General features: G+C 42.9%; 1 protein-coding gene across 1 annotated transcript in view; it reads right to left on the reverse strand.

The window, feature by feature from the left end:
• Positions 1 to 27,413, reverse strand: part of fto (FTO alpha-ketoglutarate dependent dioxygenase) — a 127,532-nt gene that overhangs the window by 52,372 nt on the left and 47,747 nt on the right. The window contains exon 8 of the mRNA XM_079217360.1: positions 22,735 to 22,862. Within this exon, the coding sequence (XP_079073486.1) occupies positions 22,735 to 22,862 (128 nt within the window). The remainder of the gene's footprint in view (positions 1 to 22,734; positions 22,863 to 27,413) is intronic.

The raw sequence follows: 27,413 nt of genomic DNA on the forward strand, positions 1-27,413 counted from the left end.
GAGAGTGAGAGAGAGAGTGAGAGAGACAGTGACAGAGAGACAGAGAGAGACAGTGAGAGAGAGTGAGAGACAGTGAGAGAGAGAGTGAGAGACAGTGAGAGAGAGTGAGAGACAGTGAGAGAGAGAGACAGTGACAGAGAGACAGAGAGAGACAGTGAGAGAGAGTGAGAGACAGTGAGAGAGAGAGTGAGAGACAGTGAGAGAGAGTGAGAGACAGTGAGAGAGAGACAGAGAGAGACAGTGAGAGAGAGTGAGAGACAGTGAGAGAGAGAGTGAGAGACAGTGAGAGAGAGTGAGAGACAGTGACAGAGAGACAGAGAGAGACAGTGAGAGACAGTGAGAGACAGTGAGAGAGAGAGTGAGAGACAGTGAGAGAGAGTGAGAGACAGTGAGAGAGAGAGTGAGAGAGAAAGAGAGAGAGACAGAGAGACTGTTTAATAGAAAAAGGTGAGGTTCAGCTGTAAAAGATCAAACGGTGGTCACTTTGCAAGAGCTGCATTAGCAGCCTCTCTTTCGAACACAAAACAAGAGAACATCTTGCAGCATTAGTTAGCATGAACTTGTAGACTGTCGCTTCCAAGTGTCTATACGGTTTTTCACATAGTACTTCACAGCATCCCAGGTCCTACCTTTAAGTGCCTCTGGAAATGCATGGATACATTCAAGACACTGTGCTTTACCAGGAACCTTGCCAGTCTGAATGCTGTTCATCAGCTTCCGTTCCACAGCTTGGACTTCTTCCTTGCTCCACATCTTCCTCTTCCTTCTTGATGCATCCATGTAAAATAAAATACAATGAAATAAAGGTTGGTGGGGGTGATTACTCTAGTGTTTAGGCAACTTTACAGTTTGTTGTGTTCTTTTTACATTGGTTTTCCATTCTGTATTTTTTAAATTTGTTTGCTGAGGTATGACGGGTGCTACTGTTTGTTTGTTACCGACCCCCAAACCCTACACCAAATTGTGCCCCCCCCCAAGTAGTTTTTGTCACCAGCCGCCACTGCATTTGACTTGTAGGGAAACTGAAAACGCAAGTGAGCAGTCATACTGGAGATAAACATTTTAGTTCAGTTTGTGGAAATTAGTTCAGTTTTAAGTTATAGAACATTACAAAAGGGAACTCTACGGTAAGTAATACTGCTTTGCATTTTGTGTCCATAAAATAAAACTATTTTCCTCAGTCAGATTTTCATCAAAGTTTTGTTGAAAATGTCATACTGTCTTTTCTGAGTTGTGTGTGAGGAGAGTTTCATCACACCCCCAAGTAATTGTAGGAATAGTGGACATCCTGAAACCAACAATGTCTGTATGAGACTTAAAATAACTCTCTGAAACAGGTTATTGGTAAAATACCTTTGATTGGCTGTGATGAGGTATCAGACTCATGGTCCTCCTCTGTCCAGGTCCTTGATCTACCTGTAGGCAAACAGATTGACAGTATAATGTTTGAAAAAGAATGCTGGGGGAGAACATCCCAAAGCATTTATCCATATAACGGGTGGTGATGGTAACAGCCCAAAAAACTACCCAAAAACCTTGTAAAATTCCTTCACACTGCTTGTCCGCTGCAATTCAAGTGTCTCGAAGTCATGACATACACAGTTGACTTAAAACATAATTCAGTACATTTGTGTAGCCTAAATATTAACTGTAGCCTGTACGCCTGTAGAGGATCAAAAAACTACACCGGATTTCTCATCAGCATGAGGGTGAGTAGATAATGAATGAATATTGACTTGGGATGAACCGTTCCTTTAAAATACCTCTGGTTAGCTGTGATGAAGCATCAGACTCCTGGTCCTCCTCTGTAGGTGTCCTCTCAACAGGTCTGTTCTTTTTCACTGGTCTTGGACCTTCAAGGGAAAACATAAAGATGCAATGTTAGAAAAGCTCACTTGAAGCACTTGAACCAATTTTTTTTAATCAAACGATGGTGAAATAAGTATTGCAGTTGAGGCCAGTAAGGCCACATAAAAGCGTCAAGCTCTTCTGCTCCTCAATAAATAGAAAATTGGACAGCAGACTTTCCAAACACAATGTTTCAAACCAGAATGGCAGGAGAAATTCAAATGGTTAAGACATGAAAATGTGGACGGAATAGACAAAACGTTCTGCAGTATTTGAGAGATGGCAGGTAGGACAAAATGTAATACCAAACGATCTATCAATACGCTATTTACATCCTACAAAACCACAATTTTTTCACAGACAACTTCAGATGGTTATTCAAACTTACACTGATGAGTTTTTTACATCAAGGAAGCAGACATGTTTATAAAAGTAGCTGTAATACAAAGTCACGCAAAGTCTTGTGAAAGTCTTGCTCAGTGTATTTACAGATAGTCTGAAGCGCTCCTGTAGATGAATTCAACCAAGTAATATGAACTTGGAGACAAAATGTTTTCGTAGCATACTGGTAAGTCTTTTTTCAATAATGGCTGAATATTTAGATGATTTTGAGGATATGGAAGATGACTTTGAATACAGTGGTCAGCCATGTGACTGACACATGTGACTGCTACTTTTACAAACATGTCTGCTCCTTGAAGTAAACCAGAGGTCACTAACTGGCGGACCGCGGTCCGGATCCGGACCCGAACCTGAAGCAGTAACAACGGGTTGTGATTTAAACCTGACGGGGCACTTCTTTTTTAACCTGCGCAGCTTTGGTAGTCTTTACGGGCAGACATAGCGGCAAATTACAAATAAGACGGTAGGAAGAAAAAGAAAGATAGCGACATTTGAGAAAAAGACGAGTGAGACAGAGAAAGCGAGACAACGGGACGAGTGAGATAAATAAGGAACAAATGGCGCTCTCTAAAAAGAGAAAAGTGGACGGCGAAAATCGAGCATTTAATCCAGAATGGACAGACTTATTTCTGTTCATTCTTACCATACTTGGAGCACTAACTGCGGTCAAGTGAGCCCACATCTGCCAAGTGAGCCTCCGTTACCATCCTGAATGACCTCTATTCAAGGTGTTACGGTACGGGGGCGGTACGCAGCACAGAGAAGCCAAGCTCAAATGAAATGATGATATTCATAATCAATAAGGCTACAAAAGCCAATCTTTGCTTGAATTAAATGATGATATTCATAATTCTACTGAATAAAATAATGATATTCATAATTTTACTATTTCACGAATGAAATAATGATATTCATAATATTCTAATATTCAAACAGCTATAAAACTAGATCTTTAAACTTGTAAATCCAAATTCCAATTCAGTCTTGTTCATGGGGACCTCTGCTATGCTCATGTTTATGGACATCAGATTTTACTGTACAGTTTGGGAGAAAAGTGAATTCAAAGTCAGCTTAAAAGACATAATGACATTCATAATTTCATAATATTCCAATATTTAAACAGCTATAAAGACAGATCCTTAAACTTGTAAATCCAAATTCCAATGCAGTCTTGTTCATGGGGACCTCTGCTATGTCTACATGGATGGCCTTCAGATTTTACTGTACAGTTTGAGAAAATGTAAGGATCTGGTTTTATAGCTGTTTGAATATTAGAATATGAAGTTGGATATATATTCTATAAAACTGTTCAATTGTTAAAATGTGTTTAGATTACTTTTATTATTTATAATGGGCTGAGGCTGTCGAGTTTTTTAATCGTACTGAATTAATTTGATTTGTCAGTCGTGTATTGATTACACGCAGATGTTGACACAACTCTATCCCTCTATTATTTAATCACACTATATAGTTACATTATGATCTTTCGGACCTTTGCTTCGAGAATTTTTCTCTAACTGGACCTTTTCACATTTTAGTTGAATACCCCTGAAGTAAACAAACCCATCAGTGTAAGTTTGTATAGCCATCTGAAGTTGTCTGTGAAAAAAATTGCAGTTTTCTGAGATGTAAATAGCCTAAACAGCCTAAGATCGGTCCGCTCCCATTAAAAGCTGCAGTGGCGATGCAGAGACAGAGGGAACTACTGCATAATAGGAGCAATTGAAAAAAGCTTCAGATTAATTATTTTAAACCTTGAATAAAAAATAAAAAAGGCTACTTGTTATATTTTATTGTTGTATGCTAACTAAGGTCGCAAAGTTTGTGACGAGGTCATTCTGCTGAATATTTTTAATAAAATAGCCTACATTTGTTGGATCATAGCATTTGTGTTTTTATTATATTACTATTTAAAGACTATTAAATTGCTGTTTAAAATATGACTTGTAGGTATTGGAATATTTGCCTCCATCTCACCTCACTGTTCTTCTCCTTGGTAATGAGCAGGTCCATGTCTATCAGCTGGTTGGTGTTAATGGTAGTAGTGTTAGTCTCCTCTGGGGCAAATCCACCGTAAGCTGCTGACACCCGAGCAGCTGCTGCTGCTTTGGGTTGTCCACAGCTCTTATCTAGATGAAAGAGTGGAAGAGGAGAGGAAGCAAGGAGAGGAGACAAGGAGGTGAGGCAAGGAGAAACTTCATAACAAAGTCACCACTTGGGCACGGCACAAGGCTTTTGAAGAATAATTTGTCCTGTGTGATCTTTTAGTGTTTACTCTATTTGCTTTCAATAGTGGCAAGAGGAACAGTCAGATAAAACACCTGTAGATTACTGTAATAGCCGACAGATGACACTACAACACTTGGTTTGGAAGAAAGGCATTTTTCATAATTTCTGAAATTTTTTATTAGGAATATTAATCAATAACTTATATGATACAGTGTAGTGTCACCAAACTCTCTACACACTTCATCGGTCTACTGCGGATTACACTACAACACTTAGTATGAAAAATGTCTTCCTTTTTAATTGTTTTAATTGTGAGATAAAGTGTAGTGGTCCAATTGATTAATATTCATAATAAAATTCCCAGAAATTATGAAAAGTCCTTATTTTCCCAAATAAGTGTTGTAGTGTAATCTGTTGAAGATAAATGGAGTATGTAGTGATTTTGGTGACACTACACTGTATTATAGTGAAGTAATTTAATATTTTTGTAATATCTCTGCTCTCACAGCCGGCTGCACACACACACTAATGTTCTTGGTGTGGCTCAGAGGATGGCTCATTTTGATGAAAATTAGGTTGTAGCTCGTTGTCTATCTTACTACGGTTAAAAATATGCATGTTTTGAGTTTTAACAACGTTTCACTTAAGAAGTTCAAATCTGCCAATATCTTTCCAACTTAACCACAGTCTTAGCCTTAGCAGGGCGGTTAGCTAACACTAACTGGCTTGCTAACTACTCCATTCATGAGTTATATCGCTGTTTATCATAACCTATCGATTACAAATCATGACATATTAAAACAAAAATAAGAGAACTTAAAATCTTACCTGCTGCTGGTGCTGAGTTAGACATGTATTGTGAGGAGTCCATAGCAATGAGATTCTTCTTCTGAAATGTTCCTTGTGCGCTGTGAGCCGAGGGGGGCTGAGAGGAGGGGGGCTGAGAGGAGGGGGGGAGGGGAGCTGAGAGGAGGGGGAGGGGAGCACGGCTCTGCTGCAGACTCCAGCAGACTACAGGCTGCAGCCAGGTGCAGACCAGCGCGCCCTTTGCTGATGGGCCATTAATTAAGGCTGGCCAGAGGACCAGACAGTATTCCTCCACTTCTCAACTGTGACTCACAAGCTAGTTTTAAAGACTAGTTTAGCAAATAACTGATGTTTCACATTTAACACTGTAAACTGCAAAATAGAAAATTGTTAACATTAAAGTATCTCATTAACCAAAGTTTCACTATACTAGTGGTGGACACGAACTAAGTACTTTTACTTTAGTATTTTGAAGTACTTTTAGCCTATTTTACTAGTATTTCCATTTTATGCAACTTTATACTTACAATCCACTACATTTCAGAGGGAAATACTGTACTTTCAAAACCTTTTTTATTGACATAAATAATCTAGATGCAGTGTAATTACTAGTTTGGCTGTACTATATATTTGATATATTCAAAAGATTGAATATAGCAAATATCTAGTACCCTCAAGTTATTGACTAAATTAGTAGTAGCCTATAGTTAAAAGTAAATTTACATTTTACATGTTCCCATTTCATGGACACAAGCCAGTCCAAGGCTAGTTTCAGAAAGCACTTTGGAGGCCCAATATATAAAATGAAGCTTTTTGTTTCTTAGTTTGTTTGTTTTTTGTGGTAATAGTGACCAAAATGAGTCACTCTCAGACAATACTGTTGACAACCTAGGGAATATGCTTGGAGGAAGGCCTGAAGTGTGTGGGTTAAGGTTGGGTTAAAATGCAGCGCTTTAAAAAGAGCACTATGAGGGGCACAGGCTCTCTGGGGCTCTGAGTATTCATAAAAACTCCTTAAAAACCAAAAAGGGCTCATGAAAGGCCCATTAAAAGAATGTTGAAAATGTTATAAAATGTATAGGACTTAAGCCTAGTTTATGGTTCTGCGTCACGTATCTACGTAGGTAGAACGCAGAACCATAAACTAGGCTTTACTGGGCCACAGAGAGGAATTATTGTGATTAAACAAAGTCCTTCAGTTAAACAGGGTCTTTGGAGGAATACCATCAATAGGCTTCATCATATGTGGTTTGAATTAAGAAATCTGATGAAACAATGTATACTGCTAAATGAATAATTTAAAGGATTAAGCACTAATCAAAACACACAATAGTTAAAACAACAGACAACAAAATTCCAGAAGACTGGTAGCATGGGGCTGGAGGGACGTGTGGACCGGGCTAATGAACTGAACCTATTTTTAAATAGGTTCGATACTGCGGCCCTTCCTCCACATGACTCTGGTCGGGCCGGGTCAAAAGTTATGTGTGATGTTTTATTTAATAGCAAGGCATCAAACTTGGAGAGGGGAGGGACTGAGAACACAGAAAAACAGGCATATGTCATGTTTTACTTTTTCAAGATTTGGGGTTCTTACATGACAGCGACAGACGTGGGCTAACCACCCAGATAAAACACTTCTCCCTCTTCCTCTTGAACAAAATGACTTGAGTCTTTAATCAAAGCATTATGATATAATTCCAGGGCTATACGCTTACTTTATTTTATTTGTCCTGGTAAATTACAATAAAAACACAAAATCCCCTTATGCACTGCATCATAATGTAGCCAGGGAAAGTCATGGAAACTTAAAACTCTGTTAGACAAAACTTGAGTGTCAAAGTTTTGAGTGTGACTGATATGGCTTGTCCTCTGACTGCGATGTCTCTCAGCTGTCTGGCCCTGCTCTGAACACCCTAAAAGGAAAAAAAACAGTCACAATACCACAAGACACTTACTACAAGCAAGGAATCGCGTTTTTGCCCTTTTTTGTGAAATCTTAAATCTTAAATATCTACTGTTATATGTTGCTCTCTCTTACTGTACCTTTTGGTCTGCTCCTGTCTCTCCCTCTCTTTTTCTCCCTGCCTCAAGCACTTGATGTCCCTGCTTGGCATATTTACAACAGACAACGTTACATAAAGAAGCCTAATGTACAATAGCAGCATTTGACTTACCCATTACAAAAGCTAAAACATATCTGTTATGGTTTTTAATCATACAGAATGAAGACTTTTAACAACTGTCTTGCAGATATGCTCATACACTGTCAACTCATAATCTAACCCAAATGCTTAGAGTAAAAGTTTTCACAAATGTTTTTTTAGACGTCACATCTTGTCTCTGTCGTGCTGCTGCATTTCTGCTCTAAAACATACAAAATGGCTTCAGTGATGCACATCTAAGGTAGGCTGTTCTTGAACAGCTGATAACCTAATCATAATCTAACCCAAACCTTATAGTACTGTGGACATAAATAATTATTGAAAATGTATCTGCAAATCAACTGCAGTGAATTGTGCTCTCCCTCAACACTGATAATCAGAAACAACAGTGAAAAGAGTTTGGAAACAGCTAAATTAGCTTTGTTAACACTGTGTGAGCATGACAGCATGACGTTCTCTGTTAACTTTGTTAACAGAAAAGTGCTTATGTTAGCTGTTAGCTGCTGGCTGTTAGCCGCTAATATTGACAATGATGCAGTGATTTAAAAAAGATAAATGCTAGCTGTTTTCCACTACAGTGGCTACTGTGCTGGCACTGTAACCCAGTGGTTATCTAGCCAGTCTGTTATTCAGTGTCAATAGGCAGACTCTTTAAGAGTCAGAACACTAATCTCTGCTTTATGGCTGTAGAGCAGTGACCTCAGAGCAGGAAAGTTTGCGGGTTAGCACTTGAATAATGCTTAGAGGGAAGAAGACATGGCCAAGCTGTAGCCAGTCTCTATTAGCCGTCTTTCACATCAAGTCACCACTTCTTACACTGTTTTCCTGCTAGTGTAGGTGGACTAGAGCCAGGCAGAGACCGCTGTGTCTCAGGACTTGTCGCCAGCCATCTTGAGTATCAAAAAACATTTTCTTTCTATAGAGCTCTATAGTATTTTTTTTGGGGGGGGCACATTTTGTTTCCATTGCTGGGAGTTTATTTTTTTCTCCTGGACTAAGAAATATCAAATTGCGGATCACCACAGTTTGTGGAGAGGATTGACTGTTCATCCAAGAAAAAACAGGACTGATTTACTTTTGATAAACACTGAAAAGAGACTGATTGAAAATAGACATTACACAATATGTTGAGTTGTTATATTTCATGTATATTGTTGGCATTGATTTGTGTTGCTGGAATAAGTCAGATCATTTATATTGAAGCTGAAGAGAATTTATTTTCTATTTTATTTTATTATTTTATGTCTCTAATTGTTTTGTTTTTTAAGTGCTTGTGTCACGAAAGAACATATTTTGAGTTAAACAAACAGACACTGATTTAAAGGGAAGGTACGTTCCAGTCCAAAAAATCTTTTATTTTACTTTATTGGACTTGGGTAATCTGACGTATTTAACTCGCAGCCCACGACCGACGCGTGCACGGTATTTGACAGCGTTCACGTTTTTATGATGTATGGTTTCACGTCTGGCGGAAGGAGGAGACTTCTGGCTTCCTGCCGCATTCTTACCGCGTCATCTTACGTGACTCACGGAGCGAGATAGGGGCGTCGGCGTGTCATATGACGCCGTTCAAAAAAGTACTCGTCACACGAAATCCTTCTCCTCTTCATTTGCACACACCTCATGAAGCTTTATCTGCAGTACGAAGTCATTTCTCAGTCCCATTTTTATCATTTTGGTGAAAGTAGTGACAGACTACATTTCACAGAGAGCTACTTTCGTCAGTTCGTTCACTGAATGAGAATCACTCCCCTGCCCTGACAGAGTCCCCTCTCTGTGTGCAGTACGTTCGCGAGTCACACAACACTATTCTCAGAACAGTAAATTCACTGAACAAGTCTGCGCTGACTGGTGGTGTGTTCACTGTATCTCACAACTGCGTTTCATAACTGAAAAACATCACACAATCATTCAATTAAGATAACCACAAGATCTATAATTATCTAAATGTACAAATGTTAATTTTTTAGGCTTAACCCACCACCCAATACCTCACCAACTCTGCCAGTAAAATTCAAAGCACAAAGAAAAGTAAGTTGCTTTGGATAAAAACGTCAGCTAAATGAAATGTAATGTAAAGAGAACTGTAAAAAATTAAACAAATAAACAAACAAAAGCAAACTCTATTAAATTCTCATGAGATAAGAGGCCCAAAATGTAATAATCAGGTAACAAAAATTGTATAAGAGGATAATAAACACATTCTAATGACAAAAATGGCATTCAGTCACATAAAAAGTTCACACTGAAAAAACAGTGCTGGTGGGGACTTAGTTCATACACTGTAATGACAGGTTTGGCCTCCGGGAGTGCTATAGAGCACACACTGTAATGACAGGTTTGGCCTCCGGGAGTGCTATAGAACACACACAATGTCTGAAAACCAGTCTGCTGGGGACTTGCGTAAACACTGCAATACCAGGTTTGGCCTCTGGGGTTGCTATAGAGCACACACAAAGTCATAAAAAACAGCCTCCAAGGGACTTTTTAGGAAACTTCACCAGCCATATTGAAAAGTCATTTCCTATTCATTGGAGTGGTTCGCACCGTGGGGACTATGGTTTTGGTCCCCATGGTGTTTTTGGTCCCCATGGTGTTGGTGTGTATTCACATCAATGTCCCCACCAGGATAGATAAACGAAAGCACACACACACACACACACACACACACACACACACACACACACACACAGTTGCTGCTTTGGCAAATCAGACTCAACTGTCATGCATATTGCAAGCACAAATAGGATGAAAAGTGCAGTGCATATTTTAGTTTGTCTCGTCACATACGTACCAGCAAGTCTGGCCCTCGGTGCACATGTGCAGCTGCCAGAGCTGTGGTGTCACTGGTGTTCACTGGTGTTGAACAGTGTGTTAACAGGATGTGTAATGCGGTGTGCTGGTCCTGTGCTGCAGCCAGGGCTGGGTGGCAGCAGCACTGTAGGCTACCGTAGGGCGGTTATCATGAAGCAGTTATGTAGCTGCTCTGCTGGGCCAGTCTAATTACAGGAGAACAGCGTGCACCAGTCTGGGCCTCCAAATGGCACCATATGTTTTCCCAGACTAACCGGCTGAATAAATGCCATTTACCCATTCAGGATGCACTGTGCTCTGTGTCTGGGAATCAGTCACTCGCACTCATATAAAACCATTCACACCCCCAAATACCCGACCGCCCACCCCTCCCATATAAAACTCAGCTGTCTGTGATTTACCCTGCTCACCCCACCATGTATCCTCACACAGCTTCCTGTTCGGTTTAACCATTTACAACTCCTATTGTAAAGTCGGTCTATGTCGCTCGAACACACACGGACTTGGACGGATAATGTTGTAACCGGTTAAGTGAACGGACGGGGTTTGGTTAATCAGAAACAGTGTTTCCAAAAAGCCAGGGTGTGGTCAGGTCCATCCGTCTTTTCTTCGGTGACATGTTGTGAGCGACCCGTGCAGCGAACATGATCGGTAGCTTGACAAAAGGTCACTGCTGGTGAAGTGGTGATGGAGTCAGTGACCCGAGAGGAAGAAGACACAAAAGAATAGAAAAATACTCAATTGGTTAGTAGTTGTTTACTTTTCGGTCTTTCAAACGTGATATTTCAAGGGACACATTGGTTACATCTGCGGTCCGGGCACTGCAGTTGTGCTGTCTATCAATTCTAGCTGTTAGCTGCGGGTGCTACTGATATTGTTTTGTTAAAAACCAATGCAAGTACTGGACATCAGAAACAGTATTCAGTCAGTGCTTCTCAAAGTATTTGGCTTATGCCCATATAAAATGAAGCTGAAGTACCATTGTGTGAACAGTACAAGCAAGCAGTTGAACTTCCTCAGAAGAATAAATAAATAAAAAATAAATGTTGTGTTGCTGTGTTTCTTCCTTCCGTCTTCCTTGTTAATTATGTCAAAAGCCCCACCCACGTTAGGAAGCCGTGACAATGGGCAATAATACAATTTAATAAGGTTCCAATACAAGTTAGCGTTAATGCCTTTTCCATTTGGCTTTGATTCGAACGTGGAGTATTTCCCCAACAACCCTCACGAGCGAAATTACAATCAGTGTCAATGATAACAAGAGCATAATTCTTTGTGGTTGCAAAAAGCTGACAACATTTGTATCATGACCTCTTTTTTTTTGGAAAGCTCCCTGTATCATCACTAGATAGACCTATCACACATCATCAGTTTATTAATGAGAACAGCCTAGGCCGAGGCACTCACAGATGCCTATCGAGGGCAGAAAACAAAAAGAGAATGTAAGTAAATATGGACTGTAATTAGTATGACAAGGTTGAAAAAAACAGATAACACACCGCAGCAGCCCGAAGGCCTCCTCTTTTCTTTTTTTTTCTTCCTACAAGCGCATGCACGTGTACGCACGCGTCTCACACACACACACACACACACACACACACACACACACACACACACACACACACACACACACACACACACACACACAGGGAACAAATCAAATGTTTTAATCAGCTTGCTACAGCACATAATGAGGATCCACTAAGCCCCAGCTATCAGCTGCCATCGGCCACTTACTTGTGCCTTCAAAGAGCTGATTTTTCACTTCTTCTACAACCAGCTTAACACAGTAGCTATCGAGACTGAACACGGTCTGTGGATGTGCAATAAAACCTGAAAAGTGTAAGTGATGTTTCAGCAAGTGATATGTATGCAGTACAGCAAGGAAGCAATTATGTCCAAGTGGAGAAGGCAGTGCAGCCTATGGGGGAAATGCTGGGTTGCTGAATACTGTACATTCTATTTGATTTGCAGCATGGATATACTGGTTGTGGAAGGTCTTGGTTGGAGATCACATGCTTTTTTTAAGTAAAAAAAATCTCTCTCTCGAGTTACACGCATGACGCGACTCACTCCTACACTAACAAGACGCCGTATCCGATTTTGACACTCGCCTCGAGTGCACACACCTTGTGATGCAGCGCAGTGTGCACCTGGCCACCTCGCCACACCTGCACAGCACAAGGCAATCACATGAATCAGTCATGTCGGTTACAGCTAAACTAGTTTCCACAGAACTCATGGCATGTCTGAATTCTTACTCAACCATCCAGGTGTCTGTGTGTGTGTGTGTGTGTGTGAGCGAGAGAGGGAGGTGTAAATGTTCAGATGCACAGAATGTGTGCAGGTGGGCCTTTCTAGTGCAGTTCGTGGCCTCCTGGCATAGCTCTGACCCCTGTGAGGTGGGCTTACAGCTCCAACCCTCCAGCTGGAAAAGTGATGACCTGAGAACTGAACGAACAGAGAGACTCATCCTCCTGTCCTTGTCTCTTTCCTGCCCGCCGGCTTTCCTTTACCGCCCTGACTGGGGGACATGCCGAGGTGGAATGTCAGGCTGGATGACTTTTTGTCCTCCTTTAAATCACTGCTTGAAACTTTTTTTTGTCCAACTTTCGTTATTAATTTAAGTTCTGTTTTTTTTTATATATATATTTTCTATATTCTTTTATTTTCTTCTTTACTATGTAGGATATACAAATGTATAAATGTTTATATGTGTTGGAGCAACATGGAAATACTAGATACATACTGGAAAAACTATGCCTTTATGCATGTAAAAATGGATATGGGATTATTTTTCTGTGTCTGTTTGGATCATATCTTTGTAAACTCTATTAATTGTATTATTAATGTGATTCTCACAAGTTCACAAATTCAAACAAACAGGGGAGTGTCTGAACTACTTATTTCTCTCCTGTAGTTTGACATCAGAGTAAGAAAGTCGTTTCATTTCCGGTGAAACAAAATTGATAGCTTGATTTCACACTCATGAGCAGAACGTCTTGAACAGACAGAGAGAGGCTGTCCCATCTGTGCCAGGGGTTGCTTTACATTTGTAAACCTAAAGCAAGCTAACTCGGGCCTCTGTAGCAACATCCGCCACAGCCTGCTGTAAAATAAATGACGTTGTTAGCTGCAGTCTCGCAGGTGAAATGTGCTGCTGCTACAATTATTCTAATGCCAGCATGCCAGAATGCCAGTGCTACCAAACGCTGCTGTCAACCCAGGGGTTTAATTAGTTTGGCACGTGTGCCACTTATAATCACCTGCCATTACCAGTTCTGGCTGCATCTGCTTACACGTCTGTCAGTGCCGGGCAGGCTGTGTATGTGTGTATAGGTTTGAGGGTGTGTCGGACACCAGGTTGGTGAGTGTCTATTTTGGCAACAGAACGCAGACATCATCCAATGTGAAATCTAGACACAAAGGGTTCATCATCATTCAGCGTTATCTATAATTGCATACACATATTTATGGGGACAGAAATTAATCAAACACAGGACTGTGAGTGTCCTGAGTGTGTATTCAAAGTAGCTGTCGATAACAGCCAGGACAATTGTATTAGTGGGACAGACTTGTCAGCAGTCCGTCTGTTAAGGAGGATTTTGAAAGCAGAGGGGAGCAGGGCTTGCTAGTGTCAAACTGCATTGTGAATAGAGCTACACCTCAGGCTGAATACATCACATTGTGATTTCATGAGAGCTGGAAGAGGTGGAAGGAGAAAAAAAAAAAACTTCAGGGCAGCGAGTGAATCTCGACCCAAAACATGAGAAATGGAAGTTAAAAGTGAATCGTTCACTCCCCCTGGCGTAGCAGTGGCTACCTCTGGGGCTTGGATAGGAGGAGGAAGAGGAGGAGGAAGAGGAGGAGGAGGAACAGGAGGAGGAACAGGAGGAGAAGAGGAGCCCCCTGGCTCTCACAGTCATGTGACAACTGAGCTCAATAGCTGAAGGATGGACCTCAGGCTGTGTATTTAGCTATCAGGTCATGAGCTCAAGTGTGTGTGTGTGTAAATGTGGCTCCATATATTTGTGTGTGCCGTAGGTGTGTGTGCAGCAAAACACATTCACACTTCCCTACTGACGAAACAGCGGCTCCGTTCTCCAAATTCACCTCCAGTATGTCTGCCGCAATACAATAGCTCCAACTGTCCCTATTCTTAGCAGAAAGTTCCCATTTAGCACTAAAACAAGGCTCCAATATTGTGCCGCCTCAAAAACATCTGTCGGGGACTTGTGTGGCTACACTAATTACAAATATCTGCAGTAATCCGGTGCCGATAAGAGAGTCATTACTCCACCAGACATTTATCACTATGGGATTGATGACCCATTTCAGAGGCTGCCTTTGTACACGGAAGTGAAATCGCTGATATCCCTTTTATCCTACATCGCGGCTGAAGCCATCCATTCGTCAGGAGGCAAGCTAGTTAGAATTGTAATTAACAGCTATGGACTTTGGCCCTAATAGAATTTTTGCAGGAAACGGCAGATTGACGTAGAAGGGAAAAGGGGGAAGTTATACTGTGTTTTTCTTTTCTTACTAATTGCCACTTGGAGTGGCTGTCTGTCGAGAAGAGCTGCTCTGCGCTCTGTCAAGAAATTGCCACAGCAGCACTCCAGAATCTCCAAATACAGAATTTCTGTACATTTGTAAATATGTTAGCATAGCCATTAAGAGATGTGCCTGCACAGCCACATTGCTTGCATGCGATAGTCTGTCAAAGACACAAACGCACACTCATAGGTCAAACATAAAATATGCACTTCGCTGCTCGAATACATAACTTATGGGGTTCCTTTGACTCTTTTTCATTCTTAAACACGCCTGTACACCCACCCACACAGCCACACATGCACAGAGTGGAGCAGCAGATGATCACAGTAGGTAAGGACTAAAGGTCTGGCCACCTGCCGGCCACGTCCCGTCTCTGTAGTGGTAATGAACAGAGACAGCTTGGGGACCGCCCTGCGAGCTTGTCCCCCCCCCCCTCATGGTCTCCCTGCTTCAGGGGCAGAGCTGGGGGCCCTGGGGTGACAGCGACGCCAGAGATGTTCCACACACTGACAGGCAGGTCTTACCTGGCCAACCCTCTGTGCACACCGGCCCGGCAACACACACAGGAACACGCACATGCACACAGGGACAAATGTGGAGTTACACAAAGACCTGCATGCGTGAGTGCCGTGTACACGTGCACACTGGAACTGTTCACATGTGTTCACGCGCCTACGCATATGCACAAACTGAAGAACACATACACACAAAGGCTGACCCGGTGTAATTCCTCCAGCACACGGCTGGTGACAGGAGCAGCTGCGGCCGCTACGGCAGACAGATGAAATTTTCATAACTATCTCCTCCAACTTCCATCCTCACCTTCAGGATAATTTATGACCTGCCTGCCAGCCTTGAAGAGACAATATGCTTGATATGAAATGAAGTGTTCCAGCGGTGTAGGTTATAATTAACAGAGGAGGGGAGAAAGATGTGCATATAGAGAGTGGGAGGGGTGGGTGGAGGTGTGTGTGGGAGGGGGAGCGCCCAGGTGTGGTGCTTGTGCGAGATGAGGTGGAGAAAAAGGAAAAGGATAGAGCACGTGGTGTGCATGCATGTATAATGTACATGTGTGTGTGTTTTTTTAATGATGGCTTCAGTTAATTCTGTGATATAGGCATTAATGCCAGCAGATACATGTCCAACCTATGTGGCTGTAAAAAATCCTACACAAAATGCAATGTGAAAAGCATCTGATATGCACATTGTTTCTATGTGTACTGAAACCAATGCATAATTACTGACATCATTTTCTGTCATGGTTCTACTTGCTCATCAGTTATTCACATCCGGATTTTACCGTTTTAACTATCCCACCAAGAACTAAAAGGATTTACTTGAGATAAACAAGGTGTTTTTGGTGAGCACACCCTCCATCGGCCCAAAATGGTAAGTCCTTGCCGTCTGTTTCACATGCCTGCCACACATCCTCACCCAATCATGCTCTATCAGCTCTCTGGGATTTTGGGTTTGACCAGAAAGAATGTCCTGGTTTTCGTGACTACCAGTAAAACAGGCCCGAACCCATTCCCTCCCCCACTCTCCTTACCACATTGTCTTTTCCAAACACAAATCTTGTTTCCATATTAAAAAAGGCAGCTTTTAATGGGCAACTGTTTCTGCAACAAGTGTGTTTAAATGTCTGTGGGACTTTTAATGACATTTTTAACTCTCTCTTTCTCCCTTTCTGTGCCACATTGCATTGCCAAGCTCTTACTCTGAAATGCATAATTATGAAATGACTGTTTCCATTAAAACCTGCGAGCAATTTAATGCAGTCGTGACTCAGTCGAGGATAAGCAGAGAAAATCAACAAAGAGAGAGCGTGATAATGAACCCTGCCAGTAGCAAGCCTTCCATTCCCACACTTAACCACAAAACGAGAGAAAGCATGTACCTCAATGGCCAATTACTGACTTGTTTGAGAACAAGGCAAGACAGAGATAAGTGCATATTTACAAGGGTAGAACTTGTTTGTACAGTAAGTAAAAGGTAAAGAAATAGCATCCTCATTCATCTTATTCAAGGTGCATTCCGGCAAGAATAAGACATACTCTTACTTTCCAGCCTGGGAGCTATCTACGATGGGGGTACAACGGCTACGGCAACAGCAGCTGTGAGGCTCTGCTGAGGTCAGGACATGTCATGCATAACTGACTGACTGATTGCTAAACAAGGGTGGGTGCATGAGAGAATAATTCATAATTTACAATCAAGCGCACACAAACACACACCTCAAAGACAGACAGGCCACAGGCGATCTCGTGGCACGCATGTAACCGGTCTAAGGGACCACACAGACATGTTTTAGATAAAGACCGACAAATTAGACGACAGCGTCTTAGGCTAACCACTGCGTTTGCACTAATTACAGGCTGTTCGGCGATGAAAGAGACAGATGACATGTTCTTATTTGTTTTCTCCTCCAGCGCCCTGAACCAAGTAAACACAGCAATGCCAATGCCGGCAAAAAAAACACGCAGATAAAGAACATAGTTGTTGGATGGGAGTTCCACCCGCCACACACAGGTGTGTGTCCACCAGTGCAGTGAGCAAACCCTGGAGGTAAAGAGAAACAATGGCGCAGCCAGCAAAACCTTTGGCTGGCAACAAAAGGAAAACAGACTGAGCTCACACGGTCTCTTGTGCTTGCAGAACAAGACCGCTGTGGGGGCGATGTGGAGGCAAAATGTGAGGCTGCTGCCTGGGAGATCTGATTAACATGTCACTTCGGGTTGCAAACTTTCATCCCACAGGCCTGGTTGACAACGTGCCCGGACCGACCTACCGCCAACCAGAACCTTGGTTTATGACGCCATCCTGAACACCACCACCACCCTTGCTAATTAAACCTACTTATTGACAGCTTGATGCCAGCTTCTCTTAACTTTACCGCACGAACCCTATTACCCAAACGCAGCCACGTAATAGCCAGTCAGATTCCTCGTGCTGAAAGAAAGTAACGAAAGGACACATTGTCCTCAACCAATCGCTTGTGCAATGACAGCGGAACAGATGACGGCTTTGCTAGAGGTCTATGGGAACCTGTGCCCAGCAAACCCTTTGAGTGTATAAAGAGAGTGAGTTGTAAACGGCATTAGAGTAATCCCTGCAGTATGGCGTCTCCATTTCTAGGGCTTTAAGGAGGTCATCGGCCACATTAGACAAGGCTGTGGTCTGCCCATCTTTATTGTGGACTCGACATTGACAATCTTTCCAACTCCCATCTGGGACAGGGGGACCTCCATTGTCTTCTAACTCCCTGCCCCACCCCAGTGCAGGATTCTGGGCGGGGTCTGTCAGGGACAACACAAAAGAAATGTCACCACTCCTGGACTGAAATGCCTGCCAACAGAGGACTCTCTCCTCCTTTTTATCTGTCTCTATGCATCTCCGCAGGGGTTCAACTGGTAGCTGACATCACTAGTGGGGTCATCCCCGGCTGGGCGCAGCTTCAACGTCAGGTCTCTGGCCCTTGCTGGCCCCCGGTGACCCTTGGTTTTGATGACAGACTGGGCCTTTTGTGAAGCATCGCCCTGTCCAGGTGAGGACAAGAGAGGATGACAATGGCAGGAAACATAAAGCCGATGGAGGTTGTGAGACGGCCCTACAGGTCATGGGTCAAGCTGGACAGCTGAGTGATGAGTGCAGCTGTGGACACGTGGACCTCCTTCTCTGTCCTTTAGGTTTGCCTGCCATGTCAGCTGATGTTGCCTTTGTTGTGGGATAAAGACCTCAGTAACTCTCAACAAGTTGGATAAAAGTAATAAACACAGGCGACAGATGTACTACGCCACAGATTCAGAGTGTACAGCTATTATAGTGTAACCTGTGCGGTGTGGGTCAACTCCTTGTCTTTTCAAAGGGTGATAGAAATGTAATTAGATAATAGAAAGGCATTTGCCTATAATAAAAAAAGAAAATGAAATGGTTGTCATTTTAATTAGAACATTTCAGTTCTTAAAATAATCCAAAATAAATTACATTTAAAACTACATGAAAATAAATTGAACTAGATGCTCTCTCGGGGATACATACCTTTCACTGTCGTAAACACTTGCATTATCAAAAGAAAAAAGTCCTTGCATAGAGAGAGAAAAAGACCTAACATTAGTTTGTATATGCAGTCCAATATCACAGACAATATCACAATGGGATACAGATGAATATTATGTTCTTCCATCCCTGGCTGCCACTGATGCAGAATTTGCTGCCTCTTTCTTGTCACTTGGTATAAATCCAAAATGCAGAAACAAATAAAATGGACTATTTTAAACCTTGAATTGTATTGCCACCAAAACCTATTAAACAAAGAACGCCTAAATGTCTCCAAACTACAGCAATTCACTCATCCTGAGCTGTCCAACTGTTTTCCGATGCCAAAGGTCAATGGCTGCCTACTCTTCTACCGGCCCACACTGAGAGATGGGAGGACAAGGTTTGCCAAGTCATGCACAAACCATAAACACCTCCGCCTGTCTCCCCTCTTCTTTTCTCCTCCACAGAGGTGAGTTGGGTTTGCACTCTGTTAATGTTTCACTACAGGCCTGCTTGCTTTTACACCGGCCCGCTGCAGAACAGAGGAGGAGAATGAAAGAGGGGCAGTAAAGGACAAGAGTGGATAAAAGAGCAGGAAGAAAAAGCCATAGAGAGGGCCAGATGGGCACCTTCACAGTCCATTTATCAAACCCAATGTGGCCCTCCCCTCCCCTCCCCGCTGCTCTCATGTCCTAAACCCCCATGTAATTCTGTAATGATTTTCATTATCATATAATGACCTTACAAAGCCTACAGCAGTTTGCATGGTCAGTACAAAACTCGCAGCTGTTCCCTTCAGTGTTTGCTCGCCGACTGTGACAAACCTTTTTTATGTTTTTTTCGTTGGTCAGAGCGTTGACCTCTAGGCACTGGAAGGTCAGCATGAGGTCACCTCATCCAAGAGATTCAAAGGTAGACGTTACTGTAATCGGACAGATTCAAGATAGCTTCACATCGAATATCCACACTAAGTGAGTTCAAATGTCACACTTTTGATCACAAAATAAAAAATACTGTTGGAGTTTCTGTAGTACTTCCAGTGCATCAGAGAGTGTATTCTTCTTCACCAGTATTTGCGTACATGTTAAACAAAAACCTAATAGCTCTGTTATCAAGTGTTTTGAATCTCTATACTTCTGGTGCCACTGAGATGTGCCATTTTCTATCCTAATATGTTCCCTGAAGGTTGTGCCTTGATCGTCAATCTGCACTTCCTGTGTGGCATACTCAACTGCTCTCCTACAGTACAGTCACCCACCCACATAATAATCCATCTATTTCTAGGGCACTCACGGGGCATTTACCAAAGGGACACGGAGGGCAGCATCTATCAAAGAATTCACCATGTGCATCGGGAAAACCCAGTTACCAGAAAAGCTCATAAGAATAAAAAAGCTCTCATAACTTCGTTGGCTCAGCGTGAATGAATGGACTGCTTCTGCTAGCGGGGCAAGCTGAGGCATCACTCACTCTGAGTGCCTATAAGTCACTCATGAAGAACCACTGGTCACCAGGTCCAATTTCTCTTTCTTTGCTTCTTGGTAGTGCTAAAAATGCCCCGAAGGCAGAAAACGGCAGCGAGCAGGCCCACGTTGCAGCGCTGCTTTAACTGGTGTTTAAGAAACAAAAGTCAGCGAGAAACTTAATCAATCAGTGCTGGTTGTTTATGTTTATGTGTCTCTAGCAAGAGTCATCAATCATCCGTTGTTGTTGTTTTGTTTTTTTTCTCCATCTTTTTGGAAGTATTATGCACTGAATAAAAACTATGTAAACAAAAGGCAGTATTATGATAAAAGCCAGCCTGTTGCATATTGTGTGGAAACCTAATTTGGACAACCAATATAAAGAAAGCAGCAAAAAGAATCAGCTTATTAATTTTAAAAGTCCTCTTGTGGTGAGTGCTTTTATGAAAATAAATGAAGATTTAAATACATCTGAGCGAAATGAAATTAATTCCCTTACTGTGTGTCTGATTGTGTACTATACCGCATCTAAAATTAAAAACAATGACTTTTCTTCTAAGTAGTATGTGTAAAGAAATACAAACTTTTTCTTGTTTTCAGCGTCTCAAATCTCTAATCAGTACCAGTACGTCGCACTTAACATTGCACATAGCCATGTGTTTAGTTTTGCGTAAATGAGATCTGTTGACAGCCACTTGACAGGATGGCCCCTGGCTTTTTTTGTAAGTGGGGGCAATGGGGGTTAGGGAGAGACATTTAATGTGTGTAAAGGGGAGAGGCGGTATCAGGAGCAGCTGGAGTTCAAACATATTGTGTGGGACGCTTGCCCTCCTCCAAAACTAATCTAATCAGTCTTTCACTGCTGATGGAGTAAACGTCTGTCTGCCCCGCCGACAAGGACGGAGCATTTCCTGTCCTGGTCTGTGATACTGGTTGTCAGGATCTTAAGGTGGGCTGAGCTAAGTCTAGGGGTTAGACATGGTTAAGAGGTGGTAACATTGCATTGTGGGTGGTGGGGGAACCGGGATGGCGGGGGACAGCGTTGATGTTAGGTTGAGGGTGGGTGTGGCGACATGGTTTCTAGCTTTCAGCACCTGCAGCCGGAATGCACTATCAGAGCTGGCCCTACATCAGAGTTGTGAGGCCGTGGGCGTTGACACAGCAAAGCAAGGTGTGTGGAAACAGCCTGTTTACAAGGCTCATCTGGATGGGGCATAGCTAAGGGTCAACTAAGGGGGACAACTCAAAACAGAGGGGCGCCATGAGGACAGCAACACTGCAGGAAGCTGACATATCTTTCAAAGGAGAAGATGTTATTTTCAGGAATTTCTATTCTGTGGATACGGCCCCTGGCACTTTTGCTTTCTTTAGGCTCTGGATCACGTCTGGTCCAAAGTGTGTACGTGTGTGAGACTGAGGTCAAAACCATTGATAGAGACAATAAGCAGTGAAACATATGTGAATGCAGTTCTAGTATATACATGCATGCCAGTGTTTGTCCTTGCTATTGCTGAGGGGGGGGGGGGAGTGACTGAGATAATGAACAACTAAAATAACACTCAGTGTGTGTGTGTGTGTGTGTGTGTGTGTGTGTGTGTGTGTGTGGCCCTTCTTTATCTGAATGAATGGCCAGTGTTCTAATCCGTGAGCTCTCTGCCCTTATCTGGGAGGAAGGAAGTGACTGGGTTTATCCAAGACACACGTGTCGTTGTGATAGCTGCCAGACCCAAGGACCACAAACAAACACCAACTACACCACCGCATATCAGTGGAATTCACATCACCTCTGAATGAAAGTAGGACCAAGGTGATGATTCATGATTGCATTGCTTAACGATGTGGTCTCAACTGTTAGCCCTACAAGCCCCCACTGCGAGGCTTGCACTTGCCATCATGTCAATAGTCAATGGTTGTGACCTCTACTGTTGTTGTGTGCCTCAAAGTTTCGTCAGATTTTTGGGATTCACTAAATATTTGCCTCTGTTGTTTACTGGTAATGATACTCATGTGTATTCAGATCCTGGGGGTTGACCCTTGACCCAAGTGTTTCACATGTGGGATGTATTGTTTGCAGGCCCATAGTTTCAATTAGTTTCATTAACTGAGAAAGTCAATAATTACCATTAGTTTCAATGGTTTCACGAACAACATGATAATAATAAACAAGAGACATTCAATATCCTCAGCAGCCCGCTGCAAAATGTATGAGTTCAACATAAAGCTCTATATATTAAGCAGAATAGCTCATTTCCAAAATGAGTTTGGAGTGACACTTATTTGTGTGTGATGGTTAACCCATTCCAAATGGGAGACAGTGCTCGCACTTCATAGAGTGTCCTACTTTACCTATCTCACACAACTGTCAGTGATGTATTTTTCGAGGACCTAAAGTTGGTGGTACATTGTGTTACCTGTCTCTCCATGTCTGTCTTTGCTGGTGTCGGTTTGTCAAGGCCGCCAGCAGGGTTTCTGCCATCTCCCTCCTTCCCTCTCCTGCCTGACCCTCTTCCTCTTCGACTGTATCCAGGAAGAGCATGGTCTGAAAAAGAAAAGTAGAAAATAGCTGCGTCAAGTGGACCTAAAAGAGGATATGTCGAACAAAAATATGACCTTGAACATAAGGAGAAGAAAAAAAAACATTTGACAAAAACTCAATCCCTTTATTTCCAGTAATCTCCAGACAGAAAAGTGTCTTCATTCTACATTGGTAGGTTTACCACCCACTACATCCTTGAGTAAGACAACTATTTGGTTCTATTTAAATTCCCCTAAATATTAAATCACATGGAATTTTGTTGAAAGACTACCTGAAACAATTCTCTCCATCATTGAGCGTCCTCAGTTTAGAAATTACACAGCTCTGAGTCAAAACTCCATTACAACGTCCCTGGGATGGCGACATACAGTAAGTCTAGTATAAAGTCAGTTTCACATCAGAGGATGGGCAAATTACACCCAATATTAGAGTGTGAGTCAATTAATCACGTCCTGCACAGCACAGTGTAATGTGTGAGTATCCCCCTGTTGAACATGAATTACAGGCCGGCTTAAAGTGTGACGTGGCACATCATTGCTAATCTGAGACATCCTGGCAAACCTTCGCCTCAAGTCCTCCGCAGCCTCTAAGCTGGTTGAGAGGGAGTCAAATGAAAAAGGATCTGGCAGCCCAAATTAAATGCAGTGCTGTCAGCCGCACTCAAATCCCTCTTTCTCCCTCTTCTTCTCTACCCTTCACAGACTCTCTCCCTTTCTGAATATCCTTAAATGTCTCCCCCTCCTCCTGCTCCCAGCCTCTGAGAAGTGATGGATCTGTAACTCTGACTGACTCTGACGCCTTGTTAAGAACAGTCTCTTCCTGTCACATCCACCAGTAAAGCGCGTTCATTTCTTCCCATTAACAGTCACTCGCCTCCCCAGTCATCCAACCCTCTTTTCAAAAAACCCACAATGTAAGGGAACCTTCATTTCTTCTCCTCTCCCTCTTTTTTAATCCATTTCTGACAATCTACCTGTCTGTCTTAATTCATGTGAAGATAGGTTTGATTGTCTGTGTCTGTATTTTCAAGGGAAAGGAGTCTTATTTGCAGCAGAGTAATATGCTTACTTCCTCCACACCTCACAGGACAGGTGTCAAAACACGTGGCGCCGTGTGACTGATTACACCTGACTCGAAAGAGACACCAAAGATTACAGTGACCAGGAGGAAGCGGGGCCGGCTGTACTCCCTATAGAAATTGTACTTTTCAGTTTGGATCAAACCCCGTCTTCATGGGATGATTGTCAGGGCAAGAAAGTGCCAGAAAGTGCATTCAGACTGTATCACCATCTCAGCTGGTAGACATCACATTTCGAAGCTAGCTGTTTAGCACAGTTCCAGCATCTCAAGCGCAGCGCTGATAAGCAAGTGATTTGTAGTTGATCTGAAACCGGCTCTGACATACTTCTGAACTCTTCCCATCGCTGGCCATGGGAACAGAATGAGTAGGAGGAAAAGAGAGACAACACAGTCAAATGAGCTTATTCTAACCATGCTAAAACAAAATAAAATGCAGCCAATAAATCACTTACAAACTGTTAAAGGTTCTAAAATTGAAATTCAGAGAATTAATATCGGATCGAACATCTATTTGCAATGTAAAGATACATTGATCTCTGTGTATTGTATTATGATAATTGTGATCTGAGTCTCTCTGAGGTGCCCCATTGGCCCGCTAATGGACGCCGCTCTGCACTGCACTCATACGGCGGTAAACGCTGACAACGCCGCGCCAACCCCACGCCCTGACGGTTCTCCCTCAGGTTACTCAGGCTAACCATCTTTCGCTCTGCCGCGACTTTTGCCATTGTTTGAACTTTTTGTGCAGTTAGTACGGTTAGCTGCTAGCCGCCGGCTCATCAGTCTCCATGTTAAGTGCTGTGTGGAGGAAATATATATGCGCTGAAAATCATGACGGCCTATTCATTGATGGCCAAAAGAGTTCTGTCCCAACTGACAGTTAGAAATAAACCCCAACGCCGGTGAGAACTTCTGCTTTGGGAGAGTGTGTGTACATTTGTGGGAGTGTATGCTAAAGCCTCTCTTTTTGTTTGTTCTCAGCTAGTTTGTGTGAGTACAGGTGTGCCTATAATAATATGAATGTGTGTTACCAAGCCTCCTACTAATGAAATTGTGCATGTGTGTTTGCCTATGGTCTTGTGTTTAGAAGACCCAGTGCTGAGAGAGGCCTTCAGGTTTAGCCACAGGCTGATCCTGGGGCCATTTAGACACCCCACTGGTTGTTTACTGGTCAAGCCCTGCCTCAGTCAGCCACGGCAAGACCACAGCCCTTTATCTCTGGGCCTGTGTTAGTACTAATCACCCCCCTCTTCCCTTCTATTTACCCCATGATGACAGTAGCTATCCTCAGCCTCCACCTCCCTCAGCCTGATGCTGACCACAGATGTGCCCTGACCTCGGCCACATCCCGAGGTGAACCAGAGGACAAGGAGGATCTGGGTACCTCCATCCCTGGTCCCCAGATCCCAAACCCAACCCCTTCTATTGCCCAACAGAACATTTCCGGCCCGGTGCAGAAGCAGGGTAGGTAAACAAACATGCAGCCAGGCTGAGGTGATATTGTGGTTGAAGCGGAGCTGGAGTGATGATAGCGTTCCAAGCGAGGGCTCGCTGGAGGGCCGCCTGGGGCGGCTCACGAACACCTCGAGCCAGGACTGTATCTTAACACCAACAAGCATCTGTCTATTCCATCACATAACAACACGTCACTCACTCTACACAGAATAATAGAATGGGAAGATTGTTTGTTGCTACACATGTGCAATATGGTGTACATCCCTTAAAACTTCTCAGAAGTGTAGGTCACGTAATAGTTTAAAAGGTAGGAGGGTAAAGAAAAAAAGATGCATGCAGAACTGGAGGTTTATACTGCATAGAACAGAGCTACTAGCTAGAGGGACCGTTAACACCCCATGAAATGTCTAAGCTGACTTTAGACCAGGACTTTCAGGGGACCCAGAGCACTCTTAAGATCACTGGCACTCTCTTATATAGGAAACCTTTTATATCGACAGGCCGTAAACGCTTCAAAATCTTCAAATTCAAATCAAACCTCCCCTTTTAACGTTTTTAACAGACATGGGTGATTTGAACACCATAATAGAGCCTCCAAATGATGGGTGGTTACCTAAAAAGGTAGGTGGTAAACGAAATACCCAGTGCATACCATTCACATTCCCCAGGTTTTGGCTGGTGGCTGGTGTTAATTAGCCGCCATGGTGCCGCCCCTCTTAAGTGCACCTCTGTCTGTCAGACTGGCAACCTTGCCGCTGGTCTCCCTGACACTTCCCTGTGTAACAGGCCCGGCAGCAGGCCAGTAGACCTGCCTGTCGGCCAACAATGTGCTGAGATGGGACCTATACTAACTATTTACACAGCCAAACGCCATGTTCGAAAGAAAATTTGAGAACAGATAGAGAAAGAGCGACCAGAGATGCCGCAGAGTTATGAGACATATTTATTGGTGATTTTTTTTTGATTTTTGACAACCATTAATTTGATCGACTTCATACTGGGCAAGTGTATTGCTCAGGACCCAAGGAAGCTTGGTGTCGAGTGTGAAGTTGTTTGGATGAACAGCAATACGGGAGGCCAAACAATCAGACGGGCAAGTTTGGAATAGGCACTGCACTAGTGCTGATAATTGCCAGAAAGTGGATTAACTCTTCAGTAGGGTGCAACACATCCAAAACGGAAAACCTGATTTTCTGACCCTCGCAATAGCATGAGGTTTATAAAATTAAATGACCTTTTCTAATATCTCTGCTACAAGTCCTGCCTAATGTAATTCCTCCTTCACTTGAATTTATCTTGCTGACCAAAATGGCTCACAAATCAACAAGGTATCTCGAGATTTAAAGTCAAATCCTTTTCTCCAAATCTTCAGACACTCCACCCACTTCTGCCACAGCTTGAGCTCAGCTGCTCTGACGTCTGATGTCATAGGCCTTAGGAGTGGGAGTTTGGCAGACTCCATTTCCCTCTCCCCTTTAATACATGAAACCAATATCACTTTGACCGCTGGTGGAAAAAGGCATCAGGCACCTTGCTCGGGGTAATGGATAGCTTCTCCTCACTGATATAAACAACTTGGGAGCTGTGATCCTGCCAGGACCAGTTCTACTCTGGACAAGGGATGTGTGTGTTTTTTGCTGCATGCCACTGTCGAGTTACTTTGCTCTTGGGGGGGACTATCCACCGGTGGAAAAATTATATTAGCCCAGGAAGAAATAAAGCCAGACCACATTCACTTCTCTGTGACATCACACTTGAAGTCATAAAAAGTGTGTGTGTGCGTGTATGTGTGTATATATTTTCCTGCCGTCTGCCTGCTGTCACATGATTACAGATGGTTCAAAATTGAGGCATATCTGAAATTAAATTTGTTCAGTTTCCATTATGGTAGATTGGCTGATAAACACACAGGTGTGTGTGTGTGTGTGTGTGTGTGTAGGTCTGTGTGTGTGTGTGTGTGTGTGTGTGTGTGTGTGTGTGTGTGTGTGTGTGTAGGGGCAGAGTGAAGGGTGTCAACAT

This window comes from Taurulus bubalis, assembly GCF_910589615.1.
Source record: "Taurulus bubalis genome assembly, chromosome: 4".
In the NCBI taxonomy this organism is placed as follows: Eukaryota; Metazoa; Chordata; class Actinopteri; order Perciformes; family Cottidae; genus Taurulus; species Taurulus bubalis.